This window comes from Onychomys torridus, chromosome 5 (genome assembly GCF_903995425.1).
Source record: "Onychomys torridus chromosome 5, mOncTor1.1, whole genome shotgun sequence".
In the NCBI taxonomy this organism is placed as follows: domain Eukaryota; kingdom Metazoa; phylum Chordata; class Mammalia; order Rodentia; family Cricetidae; genus Onychomys; species Onychomys torridus.
Window position 1 is genome coordinate 54,498,761 of NC_050447.1, and position 25,793 is coordinate 54,524,553.

The 25,793-nt window shown below is 38.2% G+C and overlaps 1 protein-coding gene across 6 annotated transcripts in view; it reads left to right on the forward strand.

The window, feature by feature from the left end:
• The window catches only part of Hecw1 (HECT, C2 and WW domain containing E3 ubiquitin protein ligase 1), a 272,667-nt gene that overhangs the window by 150,855 nt on the left and 96,019 nt on the right, over nt 1-25,793 (forward strand). For all 6 annotated transcript variants that reach the window (XM_036187474.1, XM_036187473.1, XM_036187478.1 and 3 more), the window contains 3 exons: nt 1,269-1,363; nt 10,897-10,972; nt 13,619-13,788. In XM_036187474.1, the coding sequence (XP_036043367.1) occupies nt 1,269-1,363; nt 10,897-10,972; nt 13,619-13,788 (341 nt within the window). The remainder of the gene's footprint in view (nt 1-1,268; nt 1,364-10,896; nt 10,973-13,618; nt 13,789-25,793) is intronic.

The window sequence follows — 25,793 nt, forward strand, 5'->3', positions numbered from 1 at the left end:
TTCTTTGAGGTTCTGTGAGGTGATGAGAATCTGACATTATGTGTTTCTTGAAGTATAGAGTGCTGTTTGGAAAGTAGCATGGCCACAGAAAGAAAGAATCGTAGAACCACTCATGTTTCTTAGCCGATAGGAGAACATGGCAATGACCATTTCTTCTGTACCAGTGGGGCTTTCTGTGTTAGGGTGAAGTTGGACTTTAAGTCAGGAAAACATAAAAATGGCAGTAGCAAGCAACACAGATATTATCTCCAAGAAAAACTGTGAAATGGATGGCCAGCTAGACGTTAGCATCCAACATAAACCTGAGATTTTTATTGTTAAGCATACAAAGGAGAATGTGTGTTGGACAGGTAACTAGCAATTGTTATTGCATTACACATTCAAACTTGAACAACAGTTTGCTGAAAGTTTTTCATTTTCAAAAATAATGCCCAAAACAGGGAGATGTTTATAAACCATAAATCTGTTCAGCTTTAATTAAAGACTCCTAAAACAAAATTAATAGGTTGTAGTAGACTAAGACACAACCTGCTATAAATTTTAATTAAAAATAAAAAAAAAACAGCATTATGTGAAACAGTGAGTTGCAAACACTGGTCACTATCTACTAAACTAAGGGCACGTTGCTTGAAGATTTCTTTCCCACTGCAGAATCAACTGTCAGAAAGGAATGGAATCCCGTCACTATTCGGTCCTTATATCCTACCATCGCTGACATTTCCTGAACACTTAACTGGACTCTAAGTGTTTTTGTTTGCTCAACCAATACCTTATAGGATAGTGTTTCATTTACATATGAAGAATCTAGTATAAAAGGAAGTTAAGTGACTTGTTCATTGTCTCACCAACTGTAAATTCAAACATAGCCAGTGGAATTTACCAAAAGCCTATCTTTTCTGCTTACCATCTATAGACAGATCTGCATCTATAACTATACCAAAAAGTTATCACTGATAAATCTTAGAATACAGATTTTAAAGTAATAATGTTCAGTAATGTCCGGTGAGGTAGACTGGATGCCAAGATGCTTAAGAAATGGACTTGTTTAACTTGGGTACATATTAAATGTTAAATGTCAAAACCCACACAATTTTTTATGACATAGTTTTAGAAAAACATACTGGCCAGGAGGCCATATGTAAATAATCATTGCACACTGGCTCATGAGAGGAAATGGTTTGCATTGCTGGAGAGATCCCTTTGGGCTATGGCTGTGTCTTCCTAGAATATACCCAGTGACTCTGCTCCATCTTATTTTTGTCTTCCAGCTGAAACAAAGATCTGCTTCAAATACTACCATGGAGTGAGTGGAGCCCTTCGAGCTACAACCCCCAGTGTCACTGTCAAAAACTCAGCTGCTCCTGTAAGTCTCCATTTTCTTCCTGGTCAGACCCAGCTCATGTGGTCCTTTGCTTTCCTGTTCTCTTCATGTGTGTATGCACACAGTCATCTACGTGCACATATCTGCACTTACAACTACACGTATATGAAGATACATTGATAAATGAATTAAGAACACACAACACACACACACACACACACACACACACACACACACACACACACACACAGACTTCAGACTAGTGATAAGGAATGATACCAAAAGCTGTCCTCTTTGGAGTATAGGCCATCTGAATGTTAGAGAAATGCCAAGTCAGGATTTCCCTTAGCAAAATGTTTCCATGGGATATACTTTGTAACAGTGCATGAGGCTTTTTATAATTCACTGAATTTGAATACTTACATTTTTGATGTTTTAATTTCTTTAAACTTACAAATAAATTAGTTTGAATGTATTACCTCAGATTAATCTCAATCATATGAAGCGAGGGGCATAAAAAAGATAAACTCTCACCCCCTTTCTTTGTGTAAATGGGAACTCTAACAAGTGAGTCCAAGTGATGGACCTCAAGCCACACTGTTAATGAATCCCAGATCCATGATTTGCCTTTGTTCATTTTGCTTTTGTGTTTTTGGATTTTGTTGATGATGATGATTATATTCTTTGGAGACATGGTCTTATTGTGTAGCCCAAGCTGTCCTGGAACCAACTATTCAAGGATAGCCTTGGATTGATCATGCTTCCTATCCTTCCCAAGTGCTGAGATCACAGGAGTGTGTCACCAAGTCTAGCTGTTCATCCAGTATTTAAGTCACACTTTCTGTTCCCTACAGTGTGGTTCTCTTCAGTACCACAGGAATAGATGCTATCTTTTCCTGAATTGCAGTCCAGCCCTTATCTCTGTAGTGTTTCTTTTTTCTGATTAGTTCTTCTAGAGTTTCATATTACCTATTTTGATCATATTCACCAGTTTCTCTAACTTTTCCCCAATTCACTCGCCTTTCCTATCAACCCAACTTTAATAACATTGTCCCTTTTTTTTAAGACAAATTATTTGGCTTTTTATTGTTGTTTTGTTTTTAGGGTTTGTTATTGTGGTTTTCTTTCTCTCCTCCCTCCTCCTCTCCCCCCCCCCTTTTTGAATTTTTGAGACAGGCTCTATCTACATAGCCATAGCTGTCCTGGAACTTGCTAGGTAGATCACTCACAGGAATTAAAAGCATGTACCACCACACCCAGCTTAAGACTGATTTTTGCTGCCTAAATATTTTTGGATGTGTGGATTTCCACTCTAGAGTGGTCCACTTACCAGGGGCTACATTCTTAGAGGAAACAGACTCTCCCTCTCTCAGTAGCTAACAAGTGCCAAGGGCTCCACAGCTTGGGATGAGATTGTGCCCTGCTCCTCACTCCATACTGGGATTTGATCTGGCTTGGGCTTGCATAGATATTATATACTCTGTCACCACCACAGGGCGGTCATATGTGCAGCTGCCTGATGTGTCAAGCAGACACCGTTTCCTTGTATTTATCCACCACCTCAGGCTCTTAGACTCATTTGCCCCCTCTTCCACAAAAATCCCTGAGCCTCACAGATGGGCTATGGCATACATGTTCTCTTTAGGACTGAGCCTGCTGTGATCTATCATTCTCCGCACCTTGACCAGTTGTGGCTCACTGTGTTAATCACCATCCACTGCAAATAGAAGCTTCTCAGATGAAGGATGAGAATGCATTGACTATGGGTATAAAAATGAGTCAGTTTAATACTATGCCCATTTAGCAGAGTATTAGTACTAAGGTCTCCCCTAGGGCCTATAACTTGTCTAGCCATAAGTTCTTAGCCTGATAATGATGCCAGCTATAGGTTCAATCCTGCAAAGTAAGTCTTAAATCCAATCAGAAAGTGTTTGGTTAGTCTCATAATGTTCATGCCACTATTATACCAGTGGGCATATCTTCCCAGGTCAGTCAGTATCATAGCATTCAGGTTTCAAGCAGGGTGAGACTGATGATTAACTTTCTTCTCCAGTATCTTACATAGCATCCTCCAGTACTGTGAAAGCTAGCTGGCTGCTAAGGTTGAGTCTCAGGCCAATAGGAAAGAAAATACTTTGAAAGGACACTCTCCAACCAATTGAGCCATCTTCAGGCTGCACAGTGTGCTACAGTTTCCAGCTCTCATGAACTTTCACTCATGATGGGGTGGGTGCAGCTCTTGTGGCATCATTCCTTCTGATAGTCACCCATCACCCATATTCCTGTGGGTAGTCCCCTCCCCCCACAAAAAAAAACTCACTTGTTCACCAAGTTGGGCTTTGGTGTTATCTTCCCTTTGATCTGTATTTCATCTCCCAATGAACAGTGTAACAATACAATGTGAGAGTCCAGTCCTGAGCCCATGTGATGCTGAGAAAGGAGAGTAACCCTGGGTTCTCGCTGCCATGTTAAAACTGAGCATGTGGCAGTCCGATGGAAGTGCAGGGGAGGAACTTTCCTCAAATGGTATTTTAGTGTGTAGTTAGTTTTTAGGGCGACTATGCTATTTTTTGCCCTTATTTCTTGGTAGTGTGATCTGTTTTCAAGGTTGTTTGTCTTGCATTTCTCTATTTGATTTCAAGCACATTAAGGGAGACAAGAAAAATATTTAAACAAATGCTCTTCCTTCTCAATTAACTACAGGTTTAGGTGTATTGTCATTTTAAAAAATTATTAGTTTCTTTAATCATACAGTGTTGTAATAGAAACCAAACTTAGCTTTAATTTTGCAATACAAGTCAGTATTGATTAGCTTTTCCATCTCCCTTATCTGTGCCATCGGCAGCTATTGTGGTCCTTGTTGTAAAATTAGGTTGCAATTTATTTTTGGTGTTGAGGCTCTCATCTATTTGGCAGTCTTACACGTAGATGAGAGCCTGTTATTGTAAGAGGTTATAGACACTGGTGTACAGGTCAATTAAGCATAAGCCCTGTAATTGAGAATTCATAGTTATTGTACCTGTCAGGATAATACTAACTGAAGCCCCCAGGGCTGGAGCATGAAGCTTCTTGTGCTCGCGTGTAAGGGAAGGTCTAACAAGGTGCAGCATCTCTGTTGGCTTCCCAAGGAGGTGGCATGTGAGTTAAAAGTAGCAGTGTGAATGGAACTGCCAGGCCTGGAAGGGAGGGGACACAAGGCTGGGGAGGGGGGACATAATGGACAGAAACACAGGACATGAAGTGGCACAGCGCCATGGGGAGAATCATCTACGCTTCGCTAAGTCTGAAGAACACGTGGCTGTTTTTCCCATACCCCCTGCTGCACTTCCTGTTAGACTATGCTTGTTATTTTATTGGTGACACCTGTAATAAACTTTATATTTTCTTCTATTCTCTGTCAAAAATAATTTTTGAAGACAAGTTTCTCTTTTCAGCATCCCTACCTTATCTTATTTTCCCAGTGCATTTCCATATCTCTTAATAAGCTCCTGGTGTGCGTTACTGTCTCTGATTATACATCAAAGGACAGAATTTAGCTTTACAATATCTCAAGTATAATATATATTAGTCTGTCCATAGCTCACTCTATTGTCCACTGAAGACAGTGCATTGTCAAGGCTATGCACTGATAGAAGATCTTCATACTAACCTTCCCCATGCTATGAAGGCATCTGCAAGGTCTTTCTCTATACTGCCTTCTGATTTCCTTTAGGGGTGAAGATTCAGTCTCTAGCTGGTCTTGGTGTACATCTTGTCAACAAGACCCTTTAAAACCCCTAACACAGTTTCCCATACCTGCCTTACAAGACACTACCAGCTGCATCACTTCCCATGCCAAGGCCTGGTGGGGGGGGGCACAGCTTCTGAACATAGAAAATGGGCAGTTAACTCCAACAGCCTCAAGAGCGATATCCTTGCAACTGGGAAAAGGCACCAGAGTGAAAGGCAGAAAGATAACATTATACTGCTACCTTATTTGGGGCCACAAAATCTGAGGCAGAGTGTCCCCCAGATTCACAGTTTCTATAATGCTAGAATGTATTTCCTTTTTTTCCCCCTGTGTGGTTTTGGTGCCTGTCCTGGATCTTGCTCTGTAGACCAGGCTGGCCTCAAACTCACAAAGATCCGACTGGCTCTGCCTCCTGAATGCTGGAATTAAAGGCATGCGCCACCACAGACTAACTAGAATGTATTTCTTATATTGTCTTTAACAGTAAAATTTCATGGCAATGCTATCAAAATTGTGTTACACTAGATTAGTCTTACCATTACTTCAAAAATTGGTTCTTCCAACCCACCAACCAAAGGAGACTTAGACAGATTATCTGCCTTGGAATGGCTGATAATCCCCAAATGCCATGTTTTCTTTAACTGTATTTTTTTCCCACTAGTTTTGCTTATAAAGAATTGCTTCTATCAACAGGGTTACTTGGGGAATGTTTAAAGTTATTTCCACAAATCAGTTTGATCAAATTTAGCCAGCTTTTATGATTTTGTCATACTCACAGCACTACAGTCATGTTCTTAATCATGTCTATAGAGACTCCTTACATTTGGGGAAATTTATAGGAGGTTTAAGTTTATTTTTTGACTTAGACTTTAAAAGTAACAACATATTTTTATTACTGTGTCAAAATGCCTGAGACTTAGACATTAAGTATAGTTTTGTTTGATTTATAGTTTTGGAGGATTTATTCTACAATTGTTAGTCTTGTTGCTTGGGGTCCAAAGTGAGGTAGATTGTCATGGAAGGTGAGGACATTGTACAGAACATTGTTCTTATCATAATGGCTGGGAAGTAAAAAAAAAAAAAAAAGAGAAGGTGTTGGCATTCCAATAGCTGATTTAAGAGCTACTCTTAATAACCTGACATCTTTCTACTAGGCTCAGTACCTAAAACTTTCACAGCTTCCCAATGGCCACATGTACAGAGGATAAAGCCTTTACTGCAGAGCCATCATGGGACACTCGAGAAGTATATAAACTGTAGCACCCAGCATAGGAGTCTTTTGAAAATAAAGAAGTAAACAAAAAATTTATGTTCTATCTATGCTCAGGAGATGCTGAGTAGACATTTCACTTCAACTGATCACATATGTTTATGCATGCACATGATTTTATAGATATGCATGAAATCCAGAGACCAACATCAGGTGTTGTTCCTTAGGAGCTGTTTTAGAGAGGCTCTTACTGGGACCTGAGGATTGCAGGTTGAGCTCTCAGAACAGAACATTTGAGAGCTCTGTCTGTGCCTCCCCAGAGCCGGGACCTCAGCTGCCTGCTGCCTTGTCTGGACTTGCACATGGGTGCTAGCACTGGAACCCTATCTTCACACTTCCACAGTAAACACTTCACTCACTGAGCCATCTTCAAGTCCCCTTATGTGCTTTTGTGAATTAATTCTGTTCTTCTGCTTCCTCCCTTAGACAGCCACAACTTAGATTTGTGGTATGTCTCTGGCAATTATCTAAATAAACACAAAAAGAAATTTCATCCATAATCCTATGATGAGACAAGTCTAAGACTTATTTATTCCATAACATTATGAAAATTAGTTACTAAATGAAATAATCACAGCTATACCAGTGCAGCAAGAGTTCTGAAGTAATCATACAATATTCTAGTTTTATTTTCTATCTCTTTCTTTTAGCTTTTCTCAAAGGGCAATTTTAGAATACATTTTTATTTGAAGCAGATATGTCAAATGTTATAGATAAAACAGAGTAAGTCCAAACTTGAGTGCTTATGCTAAAATCAAGACCACGATTTACTAACATGCAAAGATCAGTCAGTGCTGCCAAAATATTTAATAGATGATTTCACAATTTTTTTCTCACTGGATATTTATGAGACTGTCTGAGTATTGTGACTTTAAGTTCTGTCTCTGTTCCACGAAGTCAAGTGTGGGAGGGGAAAGCAATGTCGAAGAGGAACGCTAATGGACAGATGTTCTTCCAGCTGAAAACTCAAAAGCAGGCTTTTCCTTTACTCCCAAATTTCAGTCAGGTTAATTATGCTCCTCTCCTCAAAGGCCAAATCTAATTTGTTCATTTATTTTTAATTTTCTTCATAAAAGAAGAATTTGAAAATAAAAACATCCCATGTCAAAACTAAACAGGCCCAATGCTCATCAACTTAGGTAACTTATATACATTTAGAATTGCTGTTACAAATAGAAGCTGTGAAGCTTCACATTAGATTCTACACTTTCTGTACCAAATACGTTTTATGCACTTATCCACAACCAAAAAAAGCCATGACAGAATTAGACCTAGAAAATGATTCGCTTTACATCTTCTTTCCTAACTCACATTCATTACCTGAATTCAGCCCTTCCTCATCCCCTTATGTTTAGCTTTCCTTGTTCTCAACTCTTTGTGTTATACTGCACCCACATTTACATATATGTAGATGGTGGTGGCTAAACCCTGCATCTGAGAGAGAACATGCTTTATTTCTTCCTGAGAGTATGACCCTGCTAAGTCCATCCATTTTCCTGCAATTTTTAACTTCATTTTTCTTTAGAGCTATTTCATCTAATTCCAATAAATTTATTTATTTAAGTATGACTTATCTACAACAATGGTACATTTTAATATTATTATATACAGTGGGGGTAAAAAAGCAAGTTTCTTGGTATTTCTAAATTCCTGGTCTGTTGTTCTTTGAGATTCAGGGATAATAAATTGATTACTAGGAAATTTTAGAAATTTCAAAATTGTTACTACTTTTTCAAAGTTTTTTAAATAATCTTTACATTTTATTATTTAGGGAGCTGCAATTCATTTTTAAAGAATCAAGTACACTGAGTTTACTAGTGATTACAAAAACTTTAGCTTACAGGAATATTTCAACAATTTAAAATTCAGATCACCTAGTAAGTTTTTTCATGAAATCCCATTTGGAAATTGCCAACCAAGTCCTTTCTAATAGCTAGGGTTTTCTTTGTTTTATTTATTTTTATCCCTCAAAATAATATTTTTCTTTTAACTAAATACATTTTTTAATTTCTGCCATGTTTTAACATCAACTCATTTATATTGGAGGCAAAGTTGCAGATGGTTAAAGATATCTGCAGGCATCGAACAAAGTCCAGATGATCTGGGCTTTACCACCGGCTTCATCTATATGACTTTGAGGAAATTACTTAAAAGTCTTTGATCCTGTGTTCTCATCCATGAAATGGCAAAACTTTAATATCATCTCATCAGATTGTTGTAAAAAAAAACTTTTTAATCTATGGAAAGCCTTAGTATGGTGCCTTGAACATATTTTCTAAAAACAACATTCAAGAATTTTTTTTCTCATTGTTTAACAGTAACTATTACTGTCATTATGATAAACATATTTTCTCAGACTAACTTAGAACAAAAAAGCTAACACAGTCATATGCCTGTAAACCCAGCTTTAGGGTGCAGATCAGTAATGTAAGGCCAGCTTGGACAACACTGCTGGAGACCTTGTCTCACAAATATCAAAAGAAAAGAAAAGCATTTATCTAGGCTGTTATTTTCATTGTATAAAACATCCACAAGCTTACATAGCATGCTGCAGAGTCATGCTACTCCTCCCTTACAAAATCTTACTAGTTACCTAAGAGCATATAACACACCCATTGTGTATGTGGTTAAATTTCAAAGTTGGAATTGCTATAACAGACAAGGGTATGTTTTCAGAATCATGCTGATTTTTTAGTTTACATTCCCTCATATTTGTAATTAAAAACCTAAAACTCCTCCAGTAATTCAGAAAAATAAAACTCCATCAGTAATTGAGGACACACACACACACACACACACACTACAATACATATCCATATATTTGCCTTTGAGGCAAAGGGCTGTCTACCAGATTTTTTACTTAATATATCTCCTTCTATTCATCTGTCTTTCATTAGTGAGTCCCATAGTAAATCAAAGATCCTCATATGCCTGTTTAACAATGGTATGGACCTCCAAATAATTATAACTTTTACATTGTATCACATAATGACTTTTTCTCTTGTTAGATGCACATTGCTTACAGTCTAGTCTCTGGCCATTCCATGTCCTCTCTGACCAGAAGGACCAGGCAGCTTATCAGAGGAATCTCATTGTCCTCTGGTCCTCTGGGTCCTGGCTAACTGTGGAGGTCCTTTTACCCTTATTGGTGTAGGTCAAGCTTTGTTGACCAACCAGAAGGACAGCCTTGTATTTTTAATTTGTATAAATTTTAGACAAAGCTTAGAAAAAACAAACCAGTTTTTAAAATCTTGGATTTTAGTATGACTCAGTTTTCTCAAGTAGTGAAAGTTCAACAAAGTTAGCAAAAACTTAATTACCTTGATTAGACATATATCAACAACAACATTTAAGTCAACTTATTTAGACCTTTCTTATTCAGCTTTAAGCATTTCTGGTTTTGTTTTCATTGTGTGTTAGTATGTACATATATACACACATAATTCATCTTTAGGATAATACTTATTTTATCATAAAAATATTTTTTATCTAAAATATTTCACACATACTCTCTTCCCTTTTTGTCTGTACATTTAAGAATTTTAATGGCTCCTTAGTGAGCTAGCCCACCCCAAATGAAAGCCATTCTATTTCAGAGATGGCCAGAATTAGCTTAACGTCATAATTTTCTGAATACCCTTTTTAGAGTTGTTGTTTTTTTTTAAATCAGACATTCTAAGGACACAGTGTACTATGCTTACCACCCATTTGTTCCTATTGAAAGACAACATTCACATACAGAAAAGGGAAAGAAGAGGGATTCCATTCATTCCACTCTTTTGTCAATTCAGTTGGTATGCAAGATTGTCTCAGTTGGTGTTCTGTTGCTGTGAAGACAACCCATGACCTTGATGACTCTTCTAACAGAAATCATTTAATTGGGGCTTGCTTACATTCAGAGGTTTAGTCCATTATGGTTATATCAGAAAGCATGGCAGCACACAGGCAGACATGTTGTTGGAGAGGTAGCTGTGAGAGTTCCACAACTCGATTGGCAGGCACCAGGCCTGGCTTGAGCATTTGAAACCCCAAAGCCCACCTCCAGTGACACACTTCCTCCTACAATTCCACATCTACTCCAACAAGGCCATGCCTCCTAATAGTGTCACCCTCTGTTAACCAAGCAGTCAAATTTACGAGTCTATGAGGCTCATTCTTATTTACAACAACCACAAGTATCCATAAACAGGCTAAGCAGACATTCATCTAAAGACTGAGCCCCAAGTTCGATTAAGCATAGTGTGTTATATCCCTTCTGTCCCCTTGATTGCCCCTCAAGAGCAACCCAGAGTGACATGTATTTTGATTGTCTATATTAAGCTGGCTTAATAGAGTTTTCTGAATTGCTCCATAAGCAGAATTCTTCCCCATAGATCAGAATTTCCCAAAAGCCACTTATAGTACAGAAGAGAGAGGGGAAGAATTTGGTTACAGAAGAGACACTCAAGATAGCACAAGGGGGCTGACCAGCCTGTTGCAGATCGGTCCTGTTAGCATTTCAGTGCTCCTTACTGTACTACACTATCTCTTTCAATGTTGGTTTTGTTTGTCTTCCTTCTTTCCTTGTTTTTACAGATTTTTAAAGGCATTGGCTCTGAAGAGACTGTGCAAAGTCAAGGGAGTAGGAGGCTGATCAGCTTCTCTCTCTCAGGTACGTGTTGCTCACCTAGGAGCCTTATGCAGAGCATTAGCTACTTTCTGTTGGTGTCCTAAAATACCATGCCAACTTAAAGAAGAAAGTGTTCCTTTTAGCTTACAGTTCTAGAAGGATACAAGCCCATGATGGCAGGGTGAAGGCATGACAGCAAACAGCAGGCAACGTGAGAGTATCAAGAAGCAGAGAATTCTCATCACCCACCACAAGCAGGAAGCCAGAGGAACTGGAAAGGAAACAAGGATTTAAACTCTTAAACCCACCACTAGCAATGTACTTTCTCCAGCAGGACTGCACCCCACAATGACCCTCTCCAGACAGCACCACCTACTAGGAACCAAGTGTTCAAATGCCTAGCCTATGGCAGACATTTCTCATTGAAATCACCATGGACAGTGAACGAGAATGCCAACAACCTCTTCTACAAGCTTCAAGTTATTCAATCTCTTTGTGCCTCGTTTTCCTCACCTGTGGTGGTGAAGTTAAAACAGGCAATTTCCCTTGAATAAGTAAGAATAATGGAAATTCAGTCAGTCATAAATGTGGAAGTGTTTTGACACAGTGGGAAGGGAAGCTATTGTCTTAATAGCAGCATGAACAGTCCTACCAAAAGCAAGAGGAGGGAGAGGCCAGAGGAGAGCAGCAGCCATTCAATTCTAAACAGAACTTGCAGTCAACCCACTTACGCAGAGCAGATCAAAGCCAAGCTGGTCAAAACAGTACATTTGAGGGGGAATTCAAATAAAGCCCATTTTAATTTAGGCAATTGAAAACATTAATAGTTGAGTGTTGGGTGAAGCTTTTCCTAGGGAGATGTGAAAAAAGGTCTATTAACCCTGGCAGGGGAATTGATGACAGATCAAAGTAGCCATTCTTCTGAAGTCAACCTATCAAGTGAATAAGTTGATTGGGGTTACTTAAAAGAGCATGGATAGCTCAGTGCACCCACATCACTGAAAAGCCTACCTTATTGTGGGTGACAGCTCAAGACAGCTGCATTATTAGAGCCTTCTGCAGGATGCCCAGGCAGCGTAACTTGGAGAATCTTCCTCAGGAGGCTCCACTGTGCAGAGATTCTCTTCTCCAGGCAGCTGTTTTCTGCTTCTAGTATCTTTGAGTGCAGACCTTGTGGATCATGTAAATTTCAGCCTTGTAGGACTTGCAAGGTTGTTTACTTCCTAAGTATCCCTTACTCCTCCCTTCAGGAGGGAATGTTTCAATTTAGAGGAAATTAATGAACATCAAAGAGTAAGTTACTTTTTAGTTTTCATGACACTACGGTGGTTCTGTAATATATTAACAATGGAAAAACTAGGTAAGGAATTATAGGAAATCTTTGCATTCTTTACCGAACTCCTGTAAACTGGAAATTACATTGTCATTACAAGTATAAAAAATAGAACATGTAAGTCAGGTAAACCCTTTCATCATCATGTTGTTTGTGATCTATGTTTTAAAACTACAACAGAGAAGCAAGCAAGAATATCAGGAAGCCTACAAGACACAGATCAGCTCTGAGTATAAAATAATAGACAAGGATTCTAATAAACCAGTTAGACAACCATGGAGACTGAAAAACACCAGGATGACAAGAATTTTCACAAAGAAATAGAAAATTTGACTTGAAGGATGTGTATAAAAAAGAGTAAGAACAACTGAAGAACATGCGTTCAAAATAGACCCTCCCTCTACAACATGAAATTACTTATAATAAAACATCTTAAGTTAGACAGGTCAATTGCCACTGTCTCCTCTTCCTGACACCATGGTTTCTCAAACCTCTGGCTATGAGTGAGTGCCTAGCTCCATGGAGGCTGTGCTTACTCCTCTTCCATGGTTGTCTGCTCTTTCAAACCCATTTTTCTACTTATCCTTACTCAGTGAAATCCACATTTATTGTAAAACTTATGTCTTTGCCCACGAAACAACTTTGTATCTTATGATCTACTACATTTCCAGTCCATTTTCTTCCATGTCCAACACCTTGGGTGACCCTCAACCTCTCACCCATTCCCTTCCTCTTAATCTGTTTGTGGAGCACCAACTATCCAGTCCAGTCAGGGTCAATTGTCCTCTCATTAAGAATAAATGTCAACAGCACCAGTTGAATTGACATATTTAACATATGCCAGGAAATGTTCCAAATAGTATTCTGTGTATATACACAAATAATCCTTGTTAGAAATGAGATGGAAAATTATCTAAACATTGTAAAAAAAAATCCCATGTATATTAGATACTTTTCTATTGCTGTAATAAAAATAACATTACCAAAAGCAAGTTACAGAGGAGTTATTTTGAACTTAGGGTTCCAGAAGAAAAGAGTCCATTATGGCAGGGAGGAATTGCAGCAGGTGGCTATATCAGGAAGCTGAGAAGTCACATCTTTAATTGTAAACACCAAGCAGAGGGTGAACTGGAGGTGAGGACAAGAACTCTCAAAGCCTGTCCCCAGTGACATCTTACACTTCTCAAAACCTGCCCAAACAGTGCCACCAACTTGAGACGTGTTTAAATATCTGAAACTATGGGGAACATTTCTCATTTAAACCACCCCGTTATGTTTTGTTTGTTCTTGCCTAGGACATGTAGGTGCTCAACTTCATTAAAACACACTTAAATAAAATGTCATTTATTTTATAGATTTCCAGGCCATGGGTTTGAAGAAAGGGATGTTTTTCAACCCAGACCCTTATCTGAAGATTTCCATTCAGCCTGGGAAACACAGCATCTTTCCCGCCCTCCCTCATCATGGACAGGAGAGGAGATCCACGATCAGAGGCAACACTGTGAACCCCATCTGGCAGGCAGAGGTGAGAGCTAGGGAGGGGGAATATTGAAAGGATTAAACTAAAATGAGTAATGATGAGCTCACCCCATGCTCATTTTCTTGTGGAGCATAGATTCTGTTCTTAAACTCATGGCCATGAGACTCAGGCCTTAGTAGAGAGAGAGTCATGATGTTCTCTCCGAGGGCTTCAACTCCAGGGTCTGGGATTACTGTCCCAGGCAGCATCCAGTAATGCTCTGCCACAGCTACTTTGGATGTAATGGGAGAATACCCTCCCTCCAACCCAAAATTCAATTCAGGCATCCAGAGAGTTAAAAAGAACAAAGGGAAGAAAGGGAGAGAGGAGAGAGAGAGAGAGAGAGAGAGAGAGAGAGAGAGAGAGAGAGAGAGACTGGGGTCCTAGTCAATGCTCAACAGGGACCAGCCTTGATCTGAGCTTTTCAGTTTATACAGGGTGTTATAATCTTACATAAATTTTCATCTGCAGGTAACTTTTAGGTTCCTGCCAAAAGTTCCATTTTCTGGGCAATTATCAATAAGATATTTTTCCACTCACAAAGTCTTTTACTTATTTGAAGAGCTGTGGGAAGCATCTCTGAAGATGCACAGCTGTGGAAAACTGGCCTTTCCTCGGGGCTGTCTGGCAAATGTTTACCGTTCCAGATAAGAGCAAGCAGTTTTGATGAGCAGCTTGTAATAAAGCAGAACTCAGCAAACTTTATCCAACCTCAAGTCAGAAATGTAACTTTAATTCATTTTTTATCTTTTTTCTGTTGTCCAGGAGAAACTGGTCAGTGTGTTACCTATCTGAAACTTACACATCGAGGCAGAGCCTTTAGCTAAATTTCTTATTTCAATGTGACTTAATATTTTCTAAGCAAGCATATCAGTAAATCCCTTTCAATCATACTTAACCAGAGTTAGAACCTGCTATTTTTTGGCCACATTGCCATTGGTTTCTTTTATGATTCAGAACAGGTGCCTGCAAGCAGGAAAAGCACATTTATGCATGATTAGTCCCACTTCTCCACAGTTCCCCCCATGCTGTCATCATCAAGAGCTCCAAACTATAAATGGGGTCTTCTGGATGACTTCCAGAGATACTAAAGTCATCAGCTTCCTGGAGTAGACAAATCAGTCATCTCTAGAATATTCCTAATTTGGTTACACATTGCTTGATTTAAATAGATATGAAACCTAATTTTTCATCTTATCTTGGTGGTTTGAATAGTGATGTGCAGCTTGCTTACAGTATTGAATACTTTATTGTGTCAGTAAAGGACCTTCTCTACTTCTAAGTGTGTCTCCTCCACCAGCCAGGAGTTAGGAGTTCTTGAACAAATCATGTATGATGCTGAGCCCCAGGTAACTAAATCCTCTCCTAGAGCATGTGTACGAACTTGTCTCACTCAGCCTGTTTGGCTCCTGGACTTGCAGCTGATCACTTGAGAACACAACTTGGCAACTGTATGGATGGAAGCACAGGAAACATAGAGCAGGAGTGAATGAGCAAACATGCAAAAGGTGAAAGTGTAGCCGTGCAGACACGGAACTCAGCTCAAAGCCCAATTTGACCTGTGAACAATTCTGTAATTTTGAGTGATCAGCTATCTTTCAAGCCTTGTAATGTCTTCACCCATCTACTTATATCCGCCAATATATCAAAAATACGATACAAAAAAATACCAAATACAATAAAAACAAGAAGCCCAAAAACTAAAAATCACAATAAATAAGCAGAAGACCAATAAGGAAAGATATGCCCCCAAAAAGTGCATAAAAATACCGTTGAGTTTGTTTTGTGTAGGCCAGCTGCTTCATGGCATGGGGCCTGTCCTGAAGTGTGGTTGCTATACCCTGTGACACTCCATTGAAGAAAACTGAGCTTCACCTTGCCAGTGGGTATCAATTGCAGCTAGCTTCTTCCTTAGGATTGAGACCCCATGCCCACTTCCCCCTCTCAGTGCCAGTACCCATTTTACTTGACCTTGTGAAGGTCTCTTATGTGCTGCCACAATCATTCTTAGTTCATATGTGAATCAGTGCTATTGCGTCTGGAAGACTGTTTCCTTGGAGTCATTTGTGACCTCTGGTTCTTACAGTCCTTGCACCTCCTCCTCTGCATAGATCCTTGAGCCTTGAGGAAAGGGCTTTGTTGTTTCAAAGTCTCCCACTCTATGTATATCCTGCAGGTGTGGGTCAGTGTGTTAATTTCCACCTACTCCAAAAAGAAGTTTCTCTGATATGGATTGAGAAAGGCACTGATCTATGGTTATACCAGAATGGCATTCTGAGTCATTTTATTGCTATGTTCCTTTAGCAGAATAAGTAGTAGCAGGTTTAGCAGAATTAGGAGTCCTTTAGCAGAATAGTAGTAGCAGGTTTAGCAGAATTAGGAGTCCTTTAGCAGAATAGTAGTAGCAGGTTTCCTGCTAGCTCTGCGACCTATTTACCCTCTTGTTCTTGACCATTTTCACAATGCCAAGCATGGATTCTACCTCATGGGTTGGGCCTTAAGTCTGATCAGAAAGTGGATGTTTACTCATAATGTTTGTACCACTATTGTGCCAGGTCATCTTACAGGCAGGTCATTATTGTAAGTAGCAGGGATTGTAGCTGGTTGACACTGATAATTACTTTTCTCCTCTAATAGTCTGCAGAGTAACTTCCAGTACCGCCACATTACTAAGAGTACAAGTTGCTAGTCAGTAGATGTGAAGCTTCTAGTTATCCACTAGCTCAATTCTCAGTGTTAAGTGGCATATGTAAGTGTTGTCTTCAGCAATAGGGCCTTACCTTCAGGTTGTGGAGAGCAACCAATAACCTCATAAATAGCCTGTGATAGTTTACCCCTTTGACCAACAAGATGTGGCAAATTCCTGGCACTGGGAGTTTTGCTTGGTGGCATAAGATGTCTAGAAGGGGTATTCTCTCCCCTATTATTTGTTGACTTCATTTATATTCTTTTCAGATGTGTATATGTTTTAGAAGCTTCTACAGTAAGAGGTTTTCATATGGTTTTTCAAATGGCCTTTAGTATTAGTTGTCTCTCCCTCTGTTTCTTCCTTTGTCCTTCTCTTCTATCCCTTTTATTTACTCTAATATTCTAGTTTCCTCTTTGTCTCTCCATTACAATATATCCTATTTCCCCTTCCTTGGGAGGTCCTCTCTTACCCCTTAGTCCCTGCTGTGTACCTAACTTCTGTGGTTATTCAAATTATAGCACATATATTAAAGGCTTAAAAGCTAATATCCACATATAAGAAAAAAACGTTCATTTGTCTTTGGGGACCTGGGCTACCTTACTCAGGATGACTTTTTCCTAGCTCCATTCATTTACCTCTAAATTTCATAATTTCACTTTTAATAGATTAATATTATCCCACTATGTAAATATACCACATTTTCATTCTCCATTCATCAGCTGATAGACAAGTAGGCTGTTTCCAATGTGGGGCTGTTATGAACAGAGCAGCAGTAAACATGGGTAAGCAAGTATCTCTGCAATAAGATATATATGCCCAAGAGTGGTATAGCTGGATCTTGAAGTAAACTGATACCCAGCTTCCTGATAAACCGCCACACTGATTTCCATAGTAACTGTTCCAGTTTACAGTCCCACCAGCCCTGAATAAATGTTCCTCTTCCATGCATTCTCTCTAGTATTTACTGATACTTGTTTTATTTATCTTGGCCATTCTGACTGCAGTAAGATGAAATCTTAAAGTAGTTTTAATTTGCATTTCCCCAATGGTTAAGGATGCTGAAAATTTCTTTGTTTTCCAGCCAATTGTGTCTCATCTTTTGGGAGTTCTCTTTATTTCTGTACCCTATTTTTAGTTGAGTTCTCTATTTTTCTTAAGGAATGGTATTTTTAATTCTTTATATAATCTAGATAATAACCTCTATCAGATGTATAATTGTTAAGGGCCATTTCCCTTTCTGTAGCCTACCACTTTGCCTAAATGATGGTGTCTTTTGTCATACAGCTTTTCAGGGTCCATTAGGTCCCATGTATTAATTGTTGTTCCTTTCCTCTGACAATGAATTAGAGCTCATTCCCTGACTTTCTCTAATATTACACTCTTATGTTGAGGTCCATGATCCATTTGGAGTTGAGTTTTGTGCAGGGCAGATCTAGTTGAAGATGCTGCTTGTTCTCTGGTGTATACTTTTGGCTTCTTTGTCAAAAATCAGGTGTTGATAGGTGTGTGGACTTATGTCTGGATCTTCAGTCCAGTTCCATTGATCAAAGTGTTGGCTTTCATGCCAGTACCATGCTGTTTTTATTACTATAATTGTGCAGTACAATTAAAATCTGGGATGGTGGTCGCTCTAACAGTTCTTTTATTATTCAGGATTGTTTTAGCTATCCTGGAATTTTAGTGTTTCCATATAAAGTTGGAGATTGCTTTTTCAATTTCTATGGAGAATTGTATTAAAATTTTGATGGAGGATTGCAGTGAATCTATAAATTTATTTTGGTAGGATGGCCACTTTTACAATATTCATCATACCTAATCCGTGAGTATGGGAAATCTTTTCATCTTCTGATAGCTCCTTCAATTTCTTTCTTCAATATCTTAATGTATAATACAAGTCTTTCACTTGCTTGGCTAGAGGTAATCCAGGATTTTTCTTTTTTTGAGGCTACTGTGAAAGGTACTATTTTCTTGATTTCTTTCTCAGTATGTTTTTCATTTGTATGTGAGAAAGCAACTGATTTTTGTGAGTAATTTTGTATCCTGCTACTTTGATGAAGGTGTTTATTAGCTGTGTAAGTTTCCTGGTGGAATTTTTAGGGTCACTTATATATACTATCATAGCATCTGCAAATAAAGATCCTTTAAATATTTCCTCTCCTATTTGTATCCCCTGATCTCCTTCAATTGTCTCATTGCCTCTAGCTAAGACTTTGAGTACTATATGGAACAGGTATGGAGAGAACAGACACCCTTGTCTTGTTCCTGGTTTTAGTGGAAATACTTTGAGTTTCTTTTTGTTTAGGGTGATGTTTGCTGTGGGCTTGCTGTAAACTGCCTTTATTATGTTGAGGTGTGTCTTTTGTATATGTAGTCCCTCCATGACTCATATCATGAAGGGATGTTGGACTTTGACAAAGACCTTTTCTATATCTAATGAGATGATCATGTGGTTTTTATCTTTCAGTCTGTTTATGTGGTGGATTACATTTGTTGATTTATGAATTTTGAACCATCCCTGCATCTCTGGGATGAAGCCAACTTGATCATGGTGGGTAATCTGTTTTTTGTCCTTTTGGATTCAGTTTGCAAGTATTTTATTGAAGATTTTTGTATCTATGTTCATAAGGAATATTGCTCTTAATTTTCTTTCCTCATTTTTTGGGGTCTTTGTGTGGTTTTGTATCAGAGTAAGAGTGGCCTCATAAAAACAATGAGGAAATGTTCTTTCACTTCCTATTTTGTAGAATATTTTGAGGCGTTTTGCAGTTAATTCTTCTTGAAGATCTGAATAGACTTCTGCACTGAATCCATTCAGCCCTATGATTTGGGGAGGTTTTTTATTTTTTTTATTACTGCTCCATTTTATAGGGGCAATGGGTCTATTTAAATTGCTTACTTGACCTTGATTTAACTGTAGTAAGTCAAAAATATCAAGACATTCATCCATTTCTTTTAAGTTTTCCAGTTTTGTGACATACAGATTTTTAAAGTGTGTCCTCAAGATTCTCTGAATTTCCTGGGTATCTGTTACCCTTTTCATCTCTAGTTTTATTAATTTGGATCTTCTGTCTTTTAGATAATTTGACTAAGGGATTATTAATCTCATTGATTTTCTCAGAGAACCATCTCTTCATTTCATTGTCTCTTTGCATTGTTTTTATTGTTGTTGTTCTACTTTGTTGATTTCAGAACTAAATTTGATTATTTCTTGCCATCTACTCTATTTGAGGTTTTTACTTTTTTGTTGTTGTTGTTCTAGAGCTTTCAGATGTATCACTAAGTTACCAATATGAAATGTCTCCATTTTTTTTATTTTTTATGTAGGCACTGAGTGCTATGAAAGTTCCTCTTAAAACTGCCTTAATTTTGTCCCATTTTTTATTCAGTTCTAAAAAGGTTTTAATTTCCTTCTTTATGTCTGCTTTGGCCCATTTTTCATTAAATAGAGAGTTGTTCAGTTTCCCTGAATATGTAAGCTTTCTCTTGTTTCTGTTGTTGTTGGTATCTAGCTGTAATCTGTGGTGGTCAGATGGGACCCAGTATATTATTTCAGTTTTTTTGTATCTGCTAAGACATTCTGTTTCGGGAAAGTTCCATGAGCTGCTGAGAAGAAGGAATATCCTTTCGTGTTTGAGTGAAATAGTCTGTAAATATCTGTTAGGTCCATTTGGTTTATGATCTCTTTTAGCTCCTGCATTTCTCCATTTAGTTTTTATCTGGATTACCTGCCTATTCATTAGAGGGAGGTATTGAAGTTATCCACTTTTACTGTCTGAGGGTCAATATGTGATGTTAGCTGTAGTAGTGTTTCCTTTATGAAATTGGTTGTCCTTGTATTGATTGCATAGATATTAAGAATTGCAGTATCCTCGTGGTGAATTTTTCCTTTGATGAGAATATAGTATCATTCTCTAGATATTATTATTAGTTTTCATTTGAAGTCCTTTTTGTCAGATATTAAAATAGCTACACCTGCTTGCTACTTGGGTCCATTTGCCTGAATTACCATTCTTCCATCCTTTTACCCCAGGTGATGTCTGTCCTTGATAATGAGGTGTGTTTCTTGGATGAACAGAAAGATGAATCCTATTTTATAATCCAGTCTGTTAGTCTGTGTTTTTTTTTTTTTTAACTGAGGAATTGAGACCACTAATGTTGACAGCTGTCAATGAATAGTGTTTATTCTTTCCTGTTATTTTGTTGTTATGGTGCCCCCTCCAGTTTGATTTACTGTTCTAGGATTATTTATTCTTTGTGTCCTTTGGGTGTGGTTAGTCTCTTCAGACTAAAGATTTCCTTCTAGTGCTTTCTGTTTGTGGAACTGGGTTGGTAGATATAAATTACTCAAGTTTGGTTTTATCATAGAATGATTTTCTTTCTCTGTTGCTATGATTGATAGTTTTTGCTGGGTATAACAGTCTGGGCTAGTATCTGTTTCCTATAAGAGTTATAGAACATCCACTCAGGCTGTTCTAGCTTTTATAGTTTCCACTGAGAAGTCAGGTGTTATTCTAATGGTCCTGATTTTATATTATTTCATCTTTTTCCCTTGTAGATATTAATTAATATTCTTTCTTTGCTCTGTACATTTAGTGTTTGGATTATTATGTATTATGAGGAATTCCTTTTCTGGTCCTGTCTATTTGCTATTCTATATACTTCTTGTACCTTGATAGATACCTCCTACTTAAGGAATTTTCTTCTATGATCCTGTTAAAAATATTTTCTATGACTTGGGTTTCTTCTTCCCCTTCTTCTATCCATATTATTTGTAGGTTTGTTCCTTTCATAATATCCCAGGTTTCCAGGATGTTTTGTGTCTGAATTTAGTTACCATTCTCTCTCTCTCTCTCTCTCTCTCTCTCTCTCTCTCTCTCTCTCTCCCTCTCCTTCTAGGATTAACATTTTTTTCTTTGACTGTGCTATCCATTTATTCTACCTTGTCTTTAATATCTAAGACTATCTCTTTCATGTCTTGTAGTCTGTTGGTGAAGCTGAAGCTTACCTCGGAGGGTTTTGTTTGCCAGCTTAAGTTTTTTGTTTTCAGATTTATTTCAGTTTGGGTTTTCTTTAGGGATTCTATTTCTTTGCTAAATTATACTTTCATATTTTGAATTCTTTTCATCATTTTATTCAACTGCTTGTTGTGTTTTCACGGCCTTTGTTAAGGCATTTATTTATTCTTATTTGTGTCCATTTAAGGTCTTTGAATATGTTCAAAACTGCTATTTTAAAGTTCTGTCTTGTGCTTCGGCAAAGTTGCATTTCTTAGGGCCCATCGCAATAGGGATACTGAGTTCTGGAGGAGGCATGTTGTCTTGCTGTTTATGTTTGTGTTTTTGTGCTGGGATCTAATCTAGGCATCTGGATTTTCAGTCTCTGAAGTGTTAGTGCTGAGATCTGCTCTTGTCTTTGTTGGGTGGGTGTGCAAAAATTCTTTGATTTTTGTCACCTACTCTGGGTCCTAGGTGAGTCTTGTGGCTTTTGAGTCCCTGGTAGAGAGTGCTTCTGCAGGTCACCAGGTGACAGAAAAGAGTGGAGATGAGCTAGGAGGAAAGGCCAAGAGGGTCTGCAGGAAAGAACCAGCATCCCTACGAAGAGGGAAGAATAAAGGTGGGGGAGAAGAAAGGGCTGTAGGCAAGCTGCAATGGAACTACAAGTCTAGAAAGACAAGAACAAAAGAGCTATGGGTACCTTTGGTCTTCACCAAGTGCCACAGGACTAAGAATAAATCTGAAGAGATCTAAATGGCCACTGGTACAAAGTATTTCTGCGTATTGGCAGCTGATGCAAAGGAATGGAAATGAGCTAGAAGGGAAGGATGAAAGGACTGATGGGAAAAAGCTAAGTGAATCCTGAGTTCACCCTAAAAGATGGAGTCACCAGGGACTTTTTAAACACTTTTTTAAAGTGTTTCCTAGCCATTTTCTTTCTTTCTTTCTTTCTTTCTTTCTTTCTTTCTTTCTTCCTTTCTTCCTTCCTTCCTTCCTTCCTTCCTTCCTTCCTTCCTTCTCTCTCTCTCTCTCTCTCTCTCTCTCTCTCTCTCTCTCTCTCTCGCATTTTCTATTCAGTTCCAGAGCCCATTTTTAAATTGTTCATTTTCTTAATGTTTGACTTTTTGTGTTCTTTCTGTATTCTAAGCACCAATACTTGTTGAATGTATTGCTGGCAAAGATGTTCTCCCATTCAGTGGCTCTCACCCTATATAAAGAACTACAGGCAACTAAGGAACACTGGAAGTGGGAGAAGTAGTCCTCCAGGGGAAAAAGCACGCTAATGGCTACTCAATACCACATGGGCAACCCTGGAAACACACATATGAGAAGTAACATTATAAAGACTGGGTAGTTTGTATTTATGTATATGAGGAACATATGTGTGTATACATATATGTAAATGAGGAATACATTTATATGTATAAACAATGAATGAAAAAAAGAGACCAGGAATTTAAAAGAGGAAAGAGAAGTATCTGGAAAGGTTTGGAGTGATGAAAGAGAAGATGAAAATGATATAATTATATTATAATCTCAAAAGATGAAAAATACTTGATAATAATAATAAATTTGTTTAGGTTTGAATTTTGATCTAAATGAGTACATTTTTATTTTACTATGGCTTGTTAAATCCCATTGCAGGAGCTTAGTTTAAAACAATGATCACCTATAGTTTTGATTTAAGAGCTGGGACCAATTTTATTCCAAATCATGATGCATTTAATCTAATTTGTATTCTTGCATGATAGCAAAAGATTCTCTTCTGCCTCCTACCATTTGCAAATTCTCCTTTGTGCACCATCCACCCAAGGCCTTGCTGAGGACTATGTGCACCAAAACTCCTAATCCCTCTTTCGGCTCCCCACCTTCAGTAGGGGTCTCAGACTCACCTTGCCAACTTCTGGCTCCCACTGCCTAAGGAGCCCTGCGTCTCACCAGACTCCTGAAGATTGGTTGTGAGATTCTTCTAAATTTTAAAGACAGTCTGGACTTACAAATATCACTTAGCCTGAGCTGAGCCAGGACCATTTTTGATAACCCATTTGAACAATCAAAGTGAATTACTCCAAAATTTAATCCTAAACCCCTTCATATGGTGTACAACCTGACAACCTAGAGTAACAAGAAATAGATCCAAACACCCACTCACCAAAGAAGAGACAGGTTTTTCTTATCAAGAAACGCTAACAACCTAACTTCAGATGCTTAGATCCCATCTCAAAGATAAAAACATAACCAACACAGTAAGCCTCTTCTACAAACCAGTTCTCCTATAGTAACGTCCCTGAGAAAGTAACTTAGATGATTTTCAAGACATTAATTTCAAAATACCAATAATAAGCATGATCAAGGAACTCAAGAGGGAATGAATGAATGCCAGAATGCAGACCATGAAAACAAAACACAAAAAATTCAAATGCAATAATAAAAACAATCCAAGATATGCAAATAGACTTTAAAAGGTGAAGTCTTTAAAAGGCCAAAAGAAATAACCCTTGAAATGAAAAATCAGGAATTCAAGCAAAAACATCTTACTCCAGAAGGAAAGAACCTGGGCATAATTATCACATCAAAGCAAAACCAAAGTCCATCATTGTAAAATTCTCACTGTTGGTCAGCTGTCATTCACTCACGAGCTTCTGGACTCCAAAGGGCTTTATTTCTTCAGCTCTATCATTGGCAGCATATGCCAATTGTTTTGTAGACAGAAGCCACCTACATGTCACAGATGCTGCTGTCCTTGGTGGTCATCCCATGGTACTGGCATCTCCAAAATGCTAGAGTCTTCACTCAACTAGGCTGTACCTTTACAATAGCCTTTCCTGGACTCTTTTCAGAGACTCTGAGCCTGCCACATGGTACTAAGCCTCAACTTCTCTCCAGGACCCCTTCAATTCTGGAGTTTCTTCTTCAGCTGAGGCTGCACATTCACTAATCACTTCTCCTGGACTCTCACAGAGCAAAGTCTCAACTGTTCTCTATGACTATTTCCTGCCTTCAAAAGCAGTACCACCTGGAAGACTCTTACATACTGTCAAGTTCAGCTGCAAGCATTAGGTACAGCTTTCAGCCCCTCTGTACCAGGACTTCTGTGTACTGATTCTTAGGATGTACTCCCAGTAAATTGCATCTCAGTGATGCTGGTACTTTTTAAATTGCCACTAATTTCTCAGCTCCAACTAACCACCATCAATTGTCCCAATAAAGCAAAGATTTTACTTCAATGGTTCTTGTCTCTTTTTAATCACAGCCAATTCTTCGGTTCCAGATAACCAGAAAACACAAAGCTTTGACACAAAATATCACACTAACACCCTCAGTAGAGCCTTTGCTTCCCTCTGAAACTTAACAATCTAGGCCCAAAACACTAAAGAACACTCAATCTTCTTAGGAGCCCATGGTACTTTCTCCAAAAGATGCTACTTATTAGGATAAAAATTAAGGCTCAACAAATATAGGAAATTTTAAATCACATCTTGAATTCCATCAGACTAAAGTGGAGTAAAGCTGAATATCAGTAGCATTAGAAACCACAGAAAGTGTACAGTCTTGGGGTAACTAAACAACACACTATTGAAAGACAGTTGGATGAAAGAACTCATTGGAAAAGAAAAGACTTTCTTAGGACACTGAGAGCAGAATTAAGACCACCAATTACTAAATGAGACTTTATGAAATTAAAAAACTTCTGCACAACAAAGTATATCATCATTCAAGTGAAGCTGCAACCTACAAATTGGGAAACAATCTTTCCCAATCACAAAAGGATTCGAATCTAGAATACACAAAGACCTCAAAAACTAATTGTAAAGAAAACAAATAACCCAAAGCTAGAAAGATGATTCAGTGGTTAAGATCACTTGATCTTCTTCCAGATAACCAGGTCTGATTCTCAATACCACAATGGTGTCTAACAACCATTTATAATGCCTGCCTATAGCCAAATCATGTGGAAGCCTTTTCCCAATCTGTGTTCCCTCCTTTCCTATGACTCTAGGCTGTTTCAAGTAGACAAAAACTGGCCAACACAGCATGTCTCCAAAATTCCCCACCATCATTTCATCTTTTGGATTATAATATCACCTTCACACTAATGTCTTAGCTACATCAAGGTAATATTGGATTCATATTTTCTATGAAATAACCAGTCAAGACTTTATTCCATGATACCCTCTCTATATGATATCAAAAATAAAATCAGCAATTCAGGAAAAATAAAGTTTATTGCCATATAAAAGTGTGCATTGCACTATGGGGGACTTCAATTTAAGGGATAAACTCCTTGGCCAAAATTACAGCCCAATTCATAAAGCACAAATGAGGAA